The sequence below is a fragment of the Papio anubis genome, chromosome 11, assembly GCF_008728515.1.
Source record: "Papio anubis isolate 15944 chromosome 11, Panubis1.0, whole genome shotgun sequence".
Taxonomy (NCBI): Eukaryota; Metazoa; Chordata; class Mammalia; order Primates; family Cercopithecidae; genus Papio; species Papio anubis.
Genome location: NC_044986.1, coordinates 109,069,144 through 109,086,271, shown reverse-complemented (window position 1 = coordinate 109,086,271; position 17,128 = coordinate 109,069,144). Strand labels below are relative to the sequence as shown.

Genomic DNA, 17,128 nt, shown 5'->3' with positions numbered 1-17,128 from the left:
TTCTTACCCACAAATGCAACTCCTAACTGAATCCTCCTCCTTAGTTTTCTTCTTTCTGCTTGTGTTCCCCAGCCACCTAATTTTATAAATAAGCAAACTAAGAACCCCAAGCCATGAAAAGAGTGAGGGGTGGTGCCATGTCCAGAAACAAGTGCCTGGCAGTGTCTGGTACATATTTGGCACCAAAGAGCAAAGTAATGAAGGAAACCCTGACCTCCTGACTTCAAAGCAAGGACACTTTCCATTTCATATTTGAATTCTTAACACTTTTCCTTATATTGACGAATGAAGGCTGGGTTCATTGGATACAGAAGTGGAAGTGGGCTGGGCACAGTGGCTCACACCTGTAATCCCAGCATTCACGCCTGTAATCGGAGGCTGAGGCGGGTGGATCACCTGAGGTCAGAAGTTCAAAACCAGCCTGGCCAACATGGTAAAACCCTGTCTCTACTAAAAACACAAAAAATTAGCCGGGCATGGTGGCACATGCCTGTAATCCCAGCTACTTGGGAGGCTGAGGCAGGAGAATTGCTTGAACCTGGGAGGTAGAAGTTGCAGTGAGCTGAGATGGCGTCTTTGCACTACAGCCTGGGCAACAAGAGTGAAACTCCATCTCAAAAAAAAAAAAAAAAAAAAAAAAGTCAAAGTAGCTCCAGCCTGACCCTAAGTTTATTTTCTCCCTCTATTTTTCCAGTCTGCCATTCAGTTTCCTGTACATAACTGCAATTTTTATATTTTATCAAAGTACTTATTCACCTCGTAGGAAGCATAAGGCTTTCGTTTTGGTGCTGATCCTGCTGTTAATTTCTACCTAACCTTGAACCTGACATTTCTGGATCTCAGTATCTTTTTAATTTTTTAAATTTATTTTTATTTTTATTTTTTGCACTGCCCCAACTCTACCTCAATGTCTTTTTTAAAAAATTAGGAGACAACAGCAAACGAACTCTAAGCTTTCTTCTTCTGACCTTAACATTCTATGTATCTATATGTTTATGACAGTTAACCATATGTTAAATCACATTTAACATACAGCTAAATTACTATTTCTTCTTCTAACAACCCAAATTGTTATAGAAGTTTTGAAAAAACAGGATGGCTGGTCCTATTCCAGCATAATTTTCATCGGTATTTAAAGAGTACACTTGAGCTCTATTAAAAATCTCCTGAACCCCAACATTATCTAATAGCATCACTGGCGACTTAATATTTTTCTCTTTGGTAATAACTCTGTCTAAGCAACAGGACCAGGACATTAACTTTTATGTCTCCAAAATGAATGATTGGCTTTGTATGAACTGAGACTGCAGAGATATTATGTAAGATATTGGACTTTGGGGTCCATTTCACATCCAGTGTCCGTCTGGCTATAAAGATACAGGACTGGTGCTTCAATGCCGGCCTTCATGAATCCCTGGACAACTAACTATAACTGCAAGCCAAGCTTCCAGCCTTGCCAGGGCATTGCCTGGTCTGGTTCCAAACCTCTGCAGACCTCCTGTCCCCTTAAGTGGTTCCATTTGGCAAATATACAGCAGATCTCCACCCCAACTTACCTAGACAGTATTGTTTTCTTTTTAAAACTTCCCTATCTTCTTGTAAAGTTGATTTATAAATCATCCAAGAAAAAAAGACTCAGTTTGTATACAATTTATGCAATTTTTAACATAATGAATTTATAAATCAGAAAGATCTTGTGCTAAGCCATGTATTTCAATTTCTTGTTCTAAAAAATATGAAATTAATAGAACCAATCTGGCACTTCTTGGTGTCTCTGTCCTGAAAACATGATTTTCTCTATTGTTCACCTGGCTCTTACATTCAGCTGCTCTTTTTCCACCAGCACCCTTTCCTCTTGACACACCTTAAATTTCTCTGTTAGCTTTTTAAAAAACCAACTCTCCACTGATTTTGATTAACCCATTGGTTACTGCCCATTTTCTCCTTATGCTACTCATTTCCATAACTCTGAGGAAAAGCTCAAAAACTCCTACACCTCCTAACCACTGTGACGTTGAGTCTTCTACCACCACCCACCCCAATCCTGCTCTTTGCAGGTTATTAAAGACAGAATTCAGGGGCTTTGTTGCAATCCTTACGCTCGTTGGTATCCTGCATGGGATTTGATACCTTTGATCACCTACCCTTGAAATTCAGCTTCCCTCATGGTTTGAATGCTACCACTCTCTTCTGGTTCTCTGCCGAGCACTCAGCGCACCTCCTCAGCCTCCTCTCCTCTGATCCTTCATCCGCCCCTTACATGGCAGTCTTTCCCCAAGAGTTGGCTTGGCCCCTTTGTCTTGATAAAATACTCCTAAAAGTGATCATACCTATTCCCACAACTTTAATAACCACCCAAATATACAGAAATCATCCTCAATTGTATATGTCCAGCTCAGATTCTATCCCAAGCACTGAACTCTTATGTCAAACTACATAATATTTAAACCCAAAAGTTTACAAGTCAAACTCACTATCATCTACTCCCTTTACCCAGTTAATGGCCTCATCATTCACCCTTTTTTTTTTTGAAACAGGGTCGTGCTGTCACCCAGGCTGGAGTGCAGTGGTGTGATCACAGCTCACTGCAGCCTCGACCTCCCATACTCAAGCCATCCTCCCACCTTAGCCTCCCGAGTCACTGGGAATACAGGTATATGCCACTTTGCCTGGCTAATTATTTTTTCATTTTTTGCAGAGATGGGGTCCAGGCTGGTGTCAAACTCCTGAGCTCAAACAATCCTCCTGTTTTGGCCTCCCAAAGTGCTGGAGTTACAGGTATGAGCCATCACTCCTGGCCATTCACTCATTCTTCAAGCAAATAGCCTCCCCTCCCCCATCTCTATCACCAGCCCCACCCACTACCATGTAATTAGCCTCTAAGTCTAGTGACGGCCACCATGACAGTTCTCCACGTGTCCCTGTGCTCTCCATGTGTCCCAAGACCACTGCCTACTATGAGACCTTATCACCTCTGATCCAAGCTTTTTCCATTGCTTCCCAAACAGATGTGCTACCATCTTTCTTCTTCTCTGCCAACCCATTCTTCATACATTGCTGCCTGTTGTCATTATAAAATACAGCTCTGAGTATGTTATTCCCATTTTACAGAAAATTTTCACGGACTCCACACTACCTACAGGATAATGTCAAGTTCTTAACTGGAGAGAAGAGAACTCAGATGTCTTCTGGAGCCCGTTGGTCTCCACATGCTCCCCAGCATTTGTTCACACTCCAGGGATAACATTCTCCTTTTTTATTCCCAAATGTGTGTGTACCATTACCCTATCCTTCCCTTGCAGCCTCCCCTCCTGGCCTCACTGCTGCATTTCTACTGGTGAGCCTCTGCCACTTAAATGTCACCTCCAGTGTGAAAGCTTCCCTGGCTTCCAGGCCCAAATGAGTCATGCTGGCCATTTTCACAATGATTCCACAGCACTGAGTCCAAGGCATGCTAAATCCTAGGTGCTCTACTATGAGAAAGATTCAAAAGTAGGCTCTTCTTCTTAAGAGCCTGAGGCCCAGAATTACAGATGGCAAGTCCTGACCCTGACTTCCTTTTTAAAAAAACTTTCATTTTAGGTTCAAGGGTCCATGTGCAGGTTTGCTATACAGGTAAATTGCCGTCATGGGGGTTTGGTGTATAGACTCTTTTGTCACCCAGGTAATAAGCACAGAATGTGATAGGTAGTTTTCAATCCTCTCCCTCCTCCCAGCTTCCAACCTCAAGTGTGCCTGGTTTTTTTTGTGTGTGTCCATAGGTACTCAGTGTTTAGCTCCCACTTCTAAGTGAGAGCATGCAGTATTTAGTTTTCTGTTCCTGTGTTACTTCACTTAGGATTATGGCCTCCAGATCTATCCGTGTTGCTGAAAAGGACATGATCTTATTCATTTTTGTGGCTGTGTCGTATTCCCTGGTGTATATGTACCACGTTTTCATTATCCCATCCACCATTGATGAGCATCTAAGTTGATTACATGTCTTTGCTATTGTGGACAGTGCTGTGATGAACACGGGCATTCATGTCTGACTCTGAATTCTAAGCGCATTTCTGCTCCTAGTATTCCATGCTGCCTCTTCTTCCAGTCCTTATTGAATTAACCTCCCCCAAAACACTCATTAGCAGCAGCATCATAATGGCTAGCACAAGTGGAGAACTTCCCATGTGACAGCAAGCAGGTCATCTATATTATCTCAAATACCTAACAATAAATCTGACCCAGGTCCTCTTATTATCCCCATTTCCATTAAGGAAACTGAAGCTGAAAGATTAACTTTCTTCCAAAGAACACTGTTAGAAAATCACAAAGTCCAGGCTCAACCCCAGATCCAGCCTATATCAGAGCTGGATTTCTTAGCTGAGGCACTATGCTGACTCACACTATTGGTGTAGCTCACTTTTTATTTTAATGTCTTGCCTGGGTGCTTAGAGGTATTTGCTTCTAATGTCTCTTCGGCCCACTGGCTGGGATTTTCCAACTATAGTTAACCCTGAAACGACACAGATTTTCTTCCGTCTCTTAAGTCGCCTGGGTCCACTTAAACACAGATTTTCTTCCGTCTCTGCCTCCGCTGAGACAGCAAGACCAGCGCCCCCTCCCTCTTCCTCTCTAGCCCACTCAGTGTGAAGATGATGAGGATGAAGACTTTTATGATGATCAACTTCTGCTTAATAAGTAGTAAATATATTTTATCTTCTTTACAATTTTCTTGATAACGTTTTATTTTCTCTAGCTTACTTTGTTGTAAGAATACAGTATGTAATATATAAGACATATAAAATATCTGTTAATTGACTGTTTATGTTAATGGTAAGCCTTCTGTCCACCATAGGTATTAGTAGTTAAGTTTTGGGGGTTTAGGGGACTTGAAAGTTGTATGTAGATTTTTTACTGCACGGCAGGGGAGCGGGGGGCCAACGACCCTAATCCCAGCATTGTTCAAGAGTCAACTGTACTTCATATAGTATTATATGATTCTGGCAACTTGTTTGAACTATTACATTTTATATTTTGCCTTATCTACCAGCCCAAACTCCTCCTGGCACTTAGTTTTGAGTTTATTTTCCATCTCCATGCCTCAGACCAGATCACTTTTGAGGTTTCACTTCCTGCTGTCTGTTTCCTCCTGCTGTGCTTTGTTAAGCTAAGCCCAGCTGCATGCTGAAATATAGCAGTGTTCATAGAAAACCTCGTCTGTGTGTTCGTGTCCCATGTAGGTGGAAAACCTGCCTCATGATCACAAGAGGGAAAAACCAAGCCACGTTGGCATGCTTTTGACCTAGGCGTTGGTTTGGTTACACACTTTCTATGTTAAATTCCATGGGTTACGCACTGTATCAGAGAAAAGAACACCATGCAGATGAGGCAGGAAGCAAGTGGTAGTGCAATACCCACCATAGTCAAAACTATGAGTAGTTTTGTCTCTGGGCCATTCAAACTTCTCTTAAAGATCCTCTTTTTTTTTGAGACAGAGTCTTGCTGTGTCGCCAGGCTGGAGTGCAGTGGCGCAATCTCGGCTCACTGCAACCTCTGCCTCCTGGGTTCAAGTGATTCTCATGCCTCAGCCTTCTGAGTAGCTGGGATTACAGGCACGCACCACCATACCCAGCTAATTTTTGTATTTTTAGTAGAGACGGGGTCTCACCATGTTGGCCAGGATGGTCTCGACCTCCTGACCTCGTGATCTGCCTGCCTCTGCCTCCCAAAGTGCTGGGATTACAGGTGTGAGCCACTGCGCCTGGGCCAGACCCTTCTTTTGCTTCAATATTTATTTCACTTTTATTCCCACTTTTTTTTTAACAGACAGGGTCTTGCTTGTTGCCTAGGCTGAAGTGCAGTGGCAAGATCTGTGCTGATTGCAACTCCTGCCTTCCACCCTCAAGTGATCCTTTCACCTCAGCCTCCCAAGCAGCTGGGACTACAGGTGTGTGCCACCATGCTTGGCTAATTTTAAAAAACTCTTTTGTATAGACAAGGTCTCACTACATTGCCCAGGCTGGTCTCAAACTCCCAGGGCTCAACTGATCCTCTTGCTTCATGCTCCCAAAGGGTTGAGTTTACAGGCGTGATATGCCATACACAGCCTCACCTTCATTCTTAAAGAAATTTTAGGAGAGCATAGAGTTCCTGGCTGGTAGTTTCTTTTTTTTCTTTAAACTGAATATATCACTCTATTGTCTTTTAAAAAAATTTTTTTTGCTTCCAATGCTGGTTGCAAAGTCAGCATTTAGTCTCTACTTTCTAAGAAGCAATCCCCCACCTACCTACTCCTCTAGCTGACTGTAACATTTTTTCTTTATCTTTGTTATTTAATTTTTTTTTTTTTTAGAAAAGTATATCATTCTATTTATCCTGCTTTGCTGTTTGGGTTCCTTCAGATTCTAATTTTTTTTTTTTAAATGATGACTTCCACCAGTTTTGGAAAAATTTTAGTCAGTAGCTCTTCAAAGTTTGCTTCTGTTCCATATATCTCACTTTTCCTTGTGAGACTCCAATTAAGTGTGTGTTATACATTTTCTGAGTGTCCTCTATGTGTCTTAACCTCTCATATGTTTTTCATCCTTTTTTCATCCACACTTTTTTCTGAGTAGCTTCTTGACTTATCTTCCAGTTCACTATTTCTCTCTAGTCACTATTTCTCTCTTCATCTCTGTCTAATCCCCCCAAAAAACCATCTGCTGAGGTCTTAATTTTAGCTATGGAACTTATCAGTTCTCAAATTTGTAGTTGGTTCTTCTTCATATTGCAGTGTCACTTTGTATAGTATGCAGTTCCTTACTGAAAGTTCTCAGTTTGACTTTTATTTCCATAAGTTGAGTAATCATAGTTGTTTAGCAAGTGTGCCAGGTAACTTTAGTATCTGGCATATTAGTGGATTTGTTTCTATTGTCTCTTACTCATATCACATCTCATTTTTGTTATATTGTCCCCTCATGTACATGACTATCTTTGATAGTGTGTTGGTGATACACACAGGATACAGGGAAATACTGGGTAGAAGAGGGCAGTTTCCCAGCAAAGGCCCCACTCTCAAGCCCCGAAACCCATGACCCTAAATGGGAACAGGCATTCCTGTTTCCATGCCCAAATTTTGCCTTTTGGCCTGCCACACCCCCCTATCCTGTACTCATATAAACCCCTAAACCCAGGCCTCACAAGTAGACAAGCAGATGAGCAGATAAGGAGAAGAGCAGAGGAGCAGAAGAGCAGTACAGCAGAGAAAGAGAGAAGAGAAGGAGCATCTGAACATTGAGAGGCGTGCAGCCAGGCTCAGTCAAACAAGAAATTAGCCATGGCACAGTGAACTCCAGGGGGAGGATCATCATCCCATTTCACCCCCTTTCCCGCTCCCCATCCATCCCACTGGGAGCCATTTCCATCATCCAATAAAACCCCTGCATTCACTATCCTTCAAGTCCATGTGTGACCTGATTCTTCCTGGACACCAAACAAGAAGCCGGCTACCAAGAGGACGCTGAGCTGGTTAACACTTAAGCCATCTGAGGATGGCAGAGCTAAAAGAGCACTGTAGCATGCCCACTAGGGCTTTGGAAGTTGTAGGCACCCACCCCTAGATGCTACCATGGAGCCTGGAGTCCAAAAGCACTCACCCTGGCTCCTGCACTCCTGTCTGCATGCTCCCCTGCCCATAAGGGGTTTGAACATGCAGCAGCTGAACAGACGACACACACCCCCATTGCATGTCCTGCAAGGGAGGTCAGGGAACTCTCTTATTTCATCGGCTATTACACATGAAAAATTATAGGTAGAAATGATGTCCAGAATGCTAATATCTCTCTTTGAAGAAGATTTTAAATTGTGTTTGCTGGATGTCCAGTGCCTAGATGGAAAAGAAATACAAGATTCACTCTCATTATTTCATGGCTTGAGAGTTTGGGGATTCACTCAGGTAACTCAAACATTGAACGCAGTCTCAGTGAAGGCTGTTTTCCTTTCATTTTACCTAAGACACGAATGGCTTACCAAGACTGCCACCCTAACAAAGCTCTGGACTCAAACTTTGGTCCTCTTTGTCCTGAGAGGCTCTCAGAAGAGCTGCTAAACCTTTGTGGATCAGTAAAGGCCCTGCAGGCAAAAATGGTCCCAAAGACTAGACTCACACCTCTCTCAGATATTCACTCAGAAACTTCACACTACCTTATGAACCACCGGCTACTTTTAGAAAGATGTTTGTAAATGTCATCCAAAATTTCGAAATGGTCTTTGTCAGGAGAGTAGGTGGATGTTCTACACCTTCAGTCTTCATGATGCTTAGCCAACTTAGACTTTGAAGACTCATTTGGATGGTTAATATACAGTGACAAATAAACTTAACTTTCATTAATAACCTAATCTTGTAAAATATGAAATCATACCACTAAAATGGACTACTTGGAAAAACGTAAAACAACCTTTGAGTTTTCTTCAGTTAAATTTGAAAGAAACTAGCCAGTTGGAACTTGTGTAGGAAATGATCAGGAAGCTAAAATAGAAAGATCCAGTAATGAAGAGAATCTGGTTTGCATTTGAATGAAATGTTGATATATACAAATGAAAGATGAAAAACTTTTTGTTAGAAAATCAGGTAGCCTGGAACAAGACAAGGATGTCCTTTCTCACCACTGCTATTCAACATAGTATTGGAAGTTCTGGTCAGAGAAATCAGGCAAGAGAAAGAAATAAAGCGTATTCAAATAGAAAGAGAGGAAGTCAAATTGTCTCTGCTTGTAGATGACATGATTGTATATTTAGAAAATGCCATCGTCTCAGTCCAAAATCTTCTTAAGCTGAGAAGCAACTTCAGCAAAGTCTCAGGATACAAAATCAATGTGCAAAAATCACAAGCACTCCTATACACCAGTAATAGACAGAGAGCCAAATCATGAGTGAACTCCCATTCACAATTGCTACAAAGAGAATAAAGTACCTAGGAATACAACTTGCAAGGGATGTGAAGGACTTCTTCAAGGAGAACTATAAACCACTGCTCAAGGAAATAAGAGAGGACACAAACAAATGGAAAAACATTCCACGCTCATGGATAGGAAGAATCAATATCATGAAAATGGCCATACTGCCCAAAGTAATTTATAGATTCAATGCTATACTATACCCATCAAGCTACCATTGACTTTCTTCACAAAATTAGAAAAAAAAACCTCTAAATTTCGTGTGGAACCAAAAAAGAGCCTGTACAGCCAAGACAATCCTAAGCAAAAAGAACAAAGCTGGAGACATCACATTACCTGACTTCAAACTATACTATAAGTCTACAGTAACCAAAACAGCATGGTACTGATACCAAAACAGATATACAGACCAGTGGAACAGAAGAGAGGCCTCAGAAATAACACCACACATCTACAACTATCTGATCTTTGACAAACCTGACAAAAACAAGAAATGGGGAAAGGATTCCCTATTTAATAAATGGTGTTGGGAAAACTGGCAAGCCATATGCAGAAAAATGAAACTGGACCCCTTCCTTACACCTTATACAAAAATTAACTCAAGATGGATTAAAGACTTAAATGTAAGACTTAAAATCATAAAAACTCTAGAAGAAAACCTAGGAAATATCATTCAGGACATAGGCATGGGCAAAGACTTCATGACTTAAACACCAAGAGCAACGGCAACAAAAGCCAAAATTGACAAATGGGATCTAATTAAACTAAAGAGCTTCAGCATAGCAAAACTTTCATCAGAGTGAACAGGCAATCTACAGAATGGGAGAAAAATTTTGTAATCTATCCATCTGACAAAGGGCTAATATCCAGAATCTACAAGGAACTTAAACAAATTCACAAGAAAAAAATTAACAACCTCATCAAAAAGTGGGCAAAGCATATGAACAGACACTTCTCAAAAGAAGACATTTATGCAGCCAACAAACACATGAAAAAAAAGCTCACCATCACTGGTCCTTAGAGAAATGCAAATCAAAACCACAATGAGATACCATCTCACGCCAGTTAGAATGGTGATCATTAAAAAGTCAGGAAACAACAGATGCTGGCAAGAATGTGGAGAAATAGGAACGTTTTTACACTGTTGGTGGGAGTGTAAATTAGTTCAACCATTGTGGAAGACAGTGTGGCAATTCCTCAAGGATCTAGAACCAGAAGTACCATTTGACCCAGCAATCCATTACTGGTTATAAACCCAAAGGATTATAAATCATTCTACTATGAAGACAGATGCACACGTATGTTTACTGCAGCACTATTCACAATAGCAAAGACTTGGAACCAACCCAAATGCCCATCAATGACAGACTGGATAAAGAAAATGTGGCACATATACACCATGGAATACTATGCAGCCATAAAAAAGGATGAGTTCATGTATTTTACAGGGACATGGATGAAGCTGGAAACCATCATTCTTAGCAAACTAACACAGGAACAAAAAACCAAATACCGCATATTCTCACTCATAAGTGGGAGTTGAACAATGAGAACACACGGACACAGGGAGAGGAACATCACACACCAGGGCCTGTTGGTGGGTGGGGGGCTAAGGGAGGAATAGCATTAGGAGAAATACCTTATGCAGATGACAGGTTGATGAGTGCAGCAAACCACCATGGCATGTGTATACCTATGTAACAAACCTGCAGGTTCTACACATGTGTGCCAGAACTTAAAGTATAATAATAATAATAACAAAAGAAAATCAGGTAGCCAAAAAAATTAAAAACAGAAAGAAAAAAGAAACCTTCAAAATAAAACTTCATTCACTCTTATATTAAGCATAAAGCATTAGTTTCAGGTAGGAATGCCTTAAAAGTGTTGGTAGTAGTGATGGGACAGGAGGCAGGAAAATGCTTGGTAGAAGAGGTTGGGGTCCCTGATGAGTGCTCCACCCTTAAGCCTGGATCTGCCGCTCAAAGTGAAAACCAATCCCTGTTTTCCCACCCAAATGTTGCCTTTTGGTTTTCCCTGCCCCCATCTGGTGCCCATAAGAACACCAAGCCCCAGACTCAGCAGACACACACACACACACACACACACACACACACACACAGAAGACAGAAGTGTCTGAATGTCAAGAGAAGAAGGAGCTGGACATCGGAGACTACGGTCAGAGAGGAGTTCAGCCAAGGAAGGCTAGACTCCAGGGGAAGATTATCTTCCTGCAACCCACTTCCTCCAACCCCTTTCAAGCTCCCCTTACTGCAGAGAGCCACTTCTACGTCTTAATAAAGTTCTCCACATTCACCACCCTTCAATTTGTTCATGTGACCTGATTCTTCCTGGACACCGGACAAGAACTCGGGTACCAAGAGGTCAGGGTGTAAAAGGCTGTCACCCTGACCCTCCACTGAACTGGTGAACACTTAGCTGTCCATGGACAGCAAATGCTAAAAGAGCACTGATTGTAACACATGCCCTTTGGGGCTCTGGGGGTCGCAGACACCCTCTCCAAGACGGCAGAGCTAAAAGAGCATTGCAACGTGTTTGGACGCTGCACAGGCCATGCACAGAGCCTGCTCCCACCAGAGAAGAGGGACCAGCCAGTTCCAGGGTTCGTTCACCCCGGTTCCTGCATTCGTCTGTTTGTGTGCTCCCTCCTGAATTCAGCTAAGCAGCCAAGCAAATAAGCCACCCGCTTCGCAAGTCCTGTGCAGGAGTCAAGGAAATTCTCCCATCTCAGTAGCAGAAACTTTTTGTTATCTGCCCAATTCATAGCCATATTCCTTCTCCTACACTCCCGTCTCCCAACTTGTTCTATGAGAACATGGATTCGTTCAAGCAGCAAATCAAGATATCCTGGTCTCAAGAGAAGCAGAATCCTGTGAAAATCCCAGAGGCTTAATAATAATTGATCTAAAACATTTATGATAAATCTATTCCATGATACTTTCTGGATCTCTTTTGTAGTCAGTTCTGGCTAATGATATATCGGGGGCTTTTGTGGAAAATTTGCTTTCCTTATTAAAAGAAACACATACAAAACAGAAATAGTTAACACTATTCCTTCTTCCTTTTTTCAGAGGTAGACTCAGGTAGGACATTCAGATAAAAACCACTGCAGCCATTTTTTGACCATGACTTCTTCATACTCTTCATACTTTCATACAATGAAAAGTCAACATGCTAATCATGGTAGAGCAGAAACTGACTTGCTAAACAAACCCTGAAATTATCTACTTCCTGATTTGTTTTTAGGTAAAACATAAATGTCCTTATATTTTAAGTTGCTAATAGTTTGGTTTCCTATGATTTGATGTTAAAAACACCCATAAGTAATACATTCACTAAATATGCTTATATGGCAGTGTTTTGACCCAGGTTTGACTGGAGACAATGCTTGAAATTTACGTCACTTACCATAATACAAGAGTCCTGTGGTTCAAGATCAAAGTCAGTGAAGTTCAAGAGAACACGGTGATTTCTGTCAACCCGAATAACCCAAGCACAGTCCGTGTTGCTCCTGTAAGGACTGGGGTAATTTGGAGAATGAATCTCTCCACTGGGAGCCTGGAAAATCCCACCACAACCTGGAAGTGCAGAACACAATTATTTCATGAGAGGAATCATGGATGCATTACAATCATCCATTACCTCGTTGTACAGATCAATACCTACTTTGCTTGACTATCAATTTTGGTTAGTCTATGCTAAAAACGCTGAAGAACTTGATATCCACATTAAGTCATTTATCCCAACAGAATAAGAAGGAATGACATGGATGATACTAAGAAAAATACTTCAAACACTTTAAATACAGATGCCAAAAGTTATTTTTAAAAATAACTAAAAGGAAACACAAATGAAATCACGTTTTCACAAAGCCATGGAACACCGCTTCTTCATTGTCCTCTAAAAATATAGCATACTGGAAGAATAATATGTTTCCTTCCAAGAATTGTGATAATCTAGTAGTGCATGTATTTAAAAATAATTTAATATCTACCCTTTAAAAATTTAATATTCTGGATATAGTACAGTTACTTAGGTGTTTAAAAATTCCTTTGATGTTATCAGATACCTTTTACTGCAATGTCTTCTCTATGACCCACCATTTCTTGGATTTATGATAATATAAACCAATAATGGAAAAATTTGGCACCATTTTCTAATAATGGAGAATGATTTAGGGGTAATCTAAACACTGTGTGTGTGTGTGTGTGTGTGTATTTAAATTCCTACATAATTAACTTTAGGGGAGAGCTCTTATATTACCTTGGTTATGGTACTGCTGAAGAAGTGTGGCCATAAGGGAGCCTGGGATCACATATGTGCTTTGACATTTTCTAGCTGTGGAACTTCGGGCAAGTCACTGACCTTTCTAAGCTTTTGTGTCCACACTGGTGAGATGAGGATATGAAACGGACTTCCTTCATAGGGTGGTTGTAAAGACTAAAGGAGATCCTCATAAAATATTTAGAAAAGTGCCTGGTACACAGTAAGCCTTCTGCAAATGTGGCTCTCTCTAGTAGTTGTATATGCTAACATCTATTAAACTATTTCGTGCCATAGTTTGTTATTATAGTTTAAAAATACACAACAGGTAATTTATTTAGACTACCTAAAATCTTGGGCAGAAAGTCACCATAGAACACACAGTAATTCCTTGGGATTCACGAATTCAATGTTTGCAAGTTTGATATTTGCCAAGAATCCAAAGGTCTGTACTATGGCATGAGGTATGGAGGCTGGTTAAGAGGTACGAGCCCTTGGAGAGTGGGTCTGGCCTATCACTCTAGTTCCACTCTCACCATGGACTTACACACTTGCATTCTTGTTTTCACATATGCGGTGACCCTTAGGAAGTTAAACTTTATCACGTATTTTAGGGAAGTGCACATGTCAGGTCTCAGTAGGCTTCCCTTTGGGACGTCACTAACTTATCAATGAGGGCATAGCCTTCATACGTGTTCCCAAGCATTTCACGAAATTTAACAAAGGCTTAGCTTAAGTACTTTAGGAAACCTCCTTTTTTCACTCACCTCCAGGGACTGCTTGCCATGAAGCATTGAAGCCTCTCCCGTTTATAGATAAGTCAGTCTTGAATCGAATTGCTAGCTCATTTCCAGTGCTGGACACCTGCATGGGGTTCTCAGGTGATCTCTGGGTACACAATTGGGCTATTCTGGGAGAGTGGAAATCGGGGCCTCCATAGATCTAGCATGGGATGCAGGAAAAAAGACTTTAAAAAATATTTTAGGCAATTAAAGGCCCTTCCCCTGGCTCATTTTAACCCCTGGCTCCTTGGGTTCTACGATGATTAGAGAGTGAAATCTCAGCCTCCCTGGGTGGGGATGCACTATAAACTCGAGCTGAGTTTTCAAAGGCACTCCCTCTGCCTTAGGAACACACAAGGTCAATCACCCATAAAATGCCTGCTTGTTTCATCAGCCAGAATTGCAGAGGAGGATGGAGTAGATTATTCCAGAATCTTCCCTATCTCCTCTTTTTGTCTTTTTCATGTCTTCATGGGATTTCCTGATTTCTCTAGCAGAAACATTACAGATCATACAGTATGAAGTCTTATTTTCTGAATTTTAGGGGGACATGAAAAAAAAGAAATGTCTGATTTTCTAACTCTTATAGGCACACATGATTAGTCTTAGCATAAAGCCATTTTCTTATGAAAGCTGAGTTCACTGAGGGCTACCAATATCCCAGTTATATTTTTAGGAATTTCCTCCTAACCTGCAAACAATGTTTTCTAAGACCACACATTGAATATAACGCTTACGCTTCTTTAGGAATGGAAATACCAGCTCTCTGGGTGTGTTTTGGAGCCTAAGGAAGGGGATGCTATGCACCCTCCCTGTGCCTGCTCCCAGCACGCCCACGCCCAGGAACCTGACAAAGTGCATGCCGCTTTTCTGCTCAGGGATTGCCCTAGACTCTGCCTTAGTCTCCAGATGGCTCCTTCTGATACAGACAGGAGACAGGGAAATACTGGGTAGAAGAGGGTGGTTTCCTGGCAAAGCCCCACCCCCAAGCCTGGAAACCTGCAGCCCTAAATGGGAACAGGCATTCTTGTTTTCACACCCAAATGTTGCCTTTTGGCCTGCCACGTCCCCATATCCCGTACCCATATAAACCTCCAACCCCAGGGTCCACGAGCAGATGAGCACATGAACAGAAGAGTGGAGGAGGAGAAGAATGACATGGCAGAGAAGGAGAGAGGAGAAGGAGCATCTGAACGTTGAGAGGAATTTGGCTGGGGATGGTCAGACAATTGATCATCCATGGGACAACCGAACTCCAGGGGGGAAGATCATCTTCCCACTCCATCCCCTTTCCAATTCCCCATCCATCGAACTGACAGCTACCTCCATCACCCAATAAAATCTCCACATTCACCATCCTTCAAGACCATATGTGACCTGATTCTTCCTGGAGGCCAGACAAGAATGCGAGTACCAAGAGTCACTGAGCTGGTTAACACTTAAGCTGTCTGTGGATGGCAGAGCTAAAAGAACACTGTACCCTGCCCATGGGGGCTTTGAGAGTCACAGGCACCCACTACTAGACCCTACCGTGGGTAGCATCTTGCCTGGGTTCCTGCACCTGCCAGTCTGTGTGCTCCCCCTCCCATAACGGGTTTGAGGGCACAGCAGCTGAACAGATGAGCCACACCCCTGTCACATGTCCTGAGAAGGGGTGGCTAGGGAACGCTCCTGTTTCACTTCTAGATCTATCGCACATGACTTCAGACCACGTAGGCTCCTCCAAATTTGCCAAACTTGTCTGTCTGACTGGAATCCACTACCCCAGTGATGTCGTCCTCCGGAAAGGGTCCCCTTGGGCTCACAGAGGGCATCTTGCAGCCACAGATAGCCTAGGCCAGGCCTCCAGGAGGCCTCACAGACGGGTTTCTCAGTCTCCTCTGGGTCCTGTTTGTCTCCTGTGTGTATGTGTGGGTCTGGGGAGGGTGGCGAAGGGAGGATGAGAATCAAATAGAAGATGCTGACTTCTCATCTTCAGGTCTTCAAACTTCAATTTGTAAAAGAAAGACCATCTTTGGGAGAGAGTTTTCAAAGACATTGGTATCTGAGACCTTCACAACCGCAACCCCAGCCCTCCATGTACAGGCACTCAGGACCAGAGCCAGGAAGGCAGCTCTCAGGGGCATCTGGGCACAGTGCCTTCCCACCCTCCCTCTATGCCTTTCCCCCACCTCGGGACACTCTGTCCTGATTCCTCAGCACCCCCGGCCCTTGCCCACCCTCAAGGCCCACTGCTGACTGATAGGAAAATCACTCAAGTGTTCTCTGGGGAGAGGGAGTGAGAACAAGAAGCCTACTTTGGGGAGGAGTGTGTGATTTGAATCTATAATGATTTCTTTGTCTGATTAATTCCCCCCAGCCATCCGGGAAAGGCCAAAATGAATGAAACTGCTGTTCCACAGAGGGCTGAGCACAAGGACAGTAATTGCAAAGGAATGAAGCAGACCAACTGCTTCAGGCTTATTTTTATTAGGAGGAGCTGATGTTTGTGCACTCCCCCCAAGTCCCATCAAAAGCAGGACTTTAGGAAGAGCCCTGTGTGGCCCCTGACACGTACACATATGCAAATGGCAGAAGCAAGCTTGCTTGGTGTGTAGAGTCAGCTTTCTTTCCCATTTTCAAGATCTCCCTATCCCCTCGCCTAGGGAACAGTCCCCAGAGCATGAAACTGACAGCATGTGTTCCCAATCACCCCAGCCCAATCAACAGCACGTATTTGGAGAGACCACTGAGCGCAAGTGTTAAGTTCTAACAAAGAAAACTCGCACATCGGCAAAATATTCTTTGTTTTCTCTGCTCATACATCCCCTTGAGATCACAAACATAATGGGTATGAGTTGGCTGGACCTAGAAGCCTCTAGAAGAATAAACACTGCCACTTTGGACATTATTTGCTTCCCTTCTTGCAAGGCTGAGCTCACAAAAGCCTATCGCAGAGAGGCCAGACCGAGCTAACTGGTCCACACCAAGCAATTGTCCCGGTTTACTGCTTCAAGGAGTGGATTTCCTTTTCTGCCTGATGCCAGTTCAGAATCTCTCTAAAGACTTTCTCAGAGATTAAAGCAAAATCAGGCAGAGTGTTTCCATGACCGAAACAATGGTCCTTCTGGCTTCCACAAATAAAATCGATAGTTAGCACATGACTCTTCAAAA

At 42.5% G+C, this 17,128-nt stretch overlaps 1 protein-coding gene across 1 annotated transcript in view; it reads right to left on the bottom strand.

Moving 5' to 3' along the window:
- CUBN (cubilin) overlaps positions 1-17,128 on the bottom strand; it is a 308,229-nt gene that overhangs the window by 142,720 nt on the left and 148,381 nt on the right. The window contains 2 exon segments of the mRNA XM_031652472.1: positions 12,339-12,508; positions 13,961-14,135. Coding sequence (XP_031508332.1) covers positions 12,339-12,508; positions 13,961-14,135 — 345 coding nt within the window.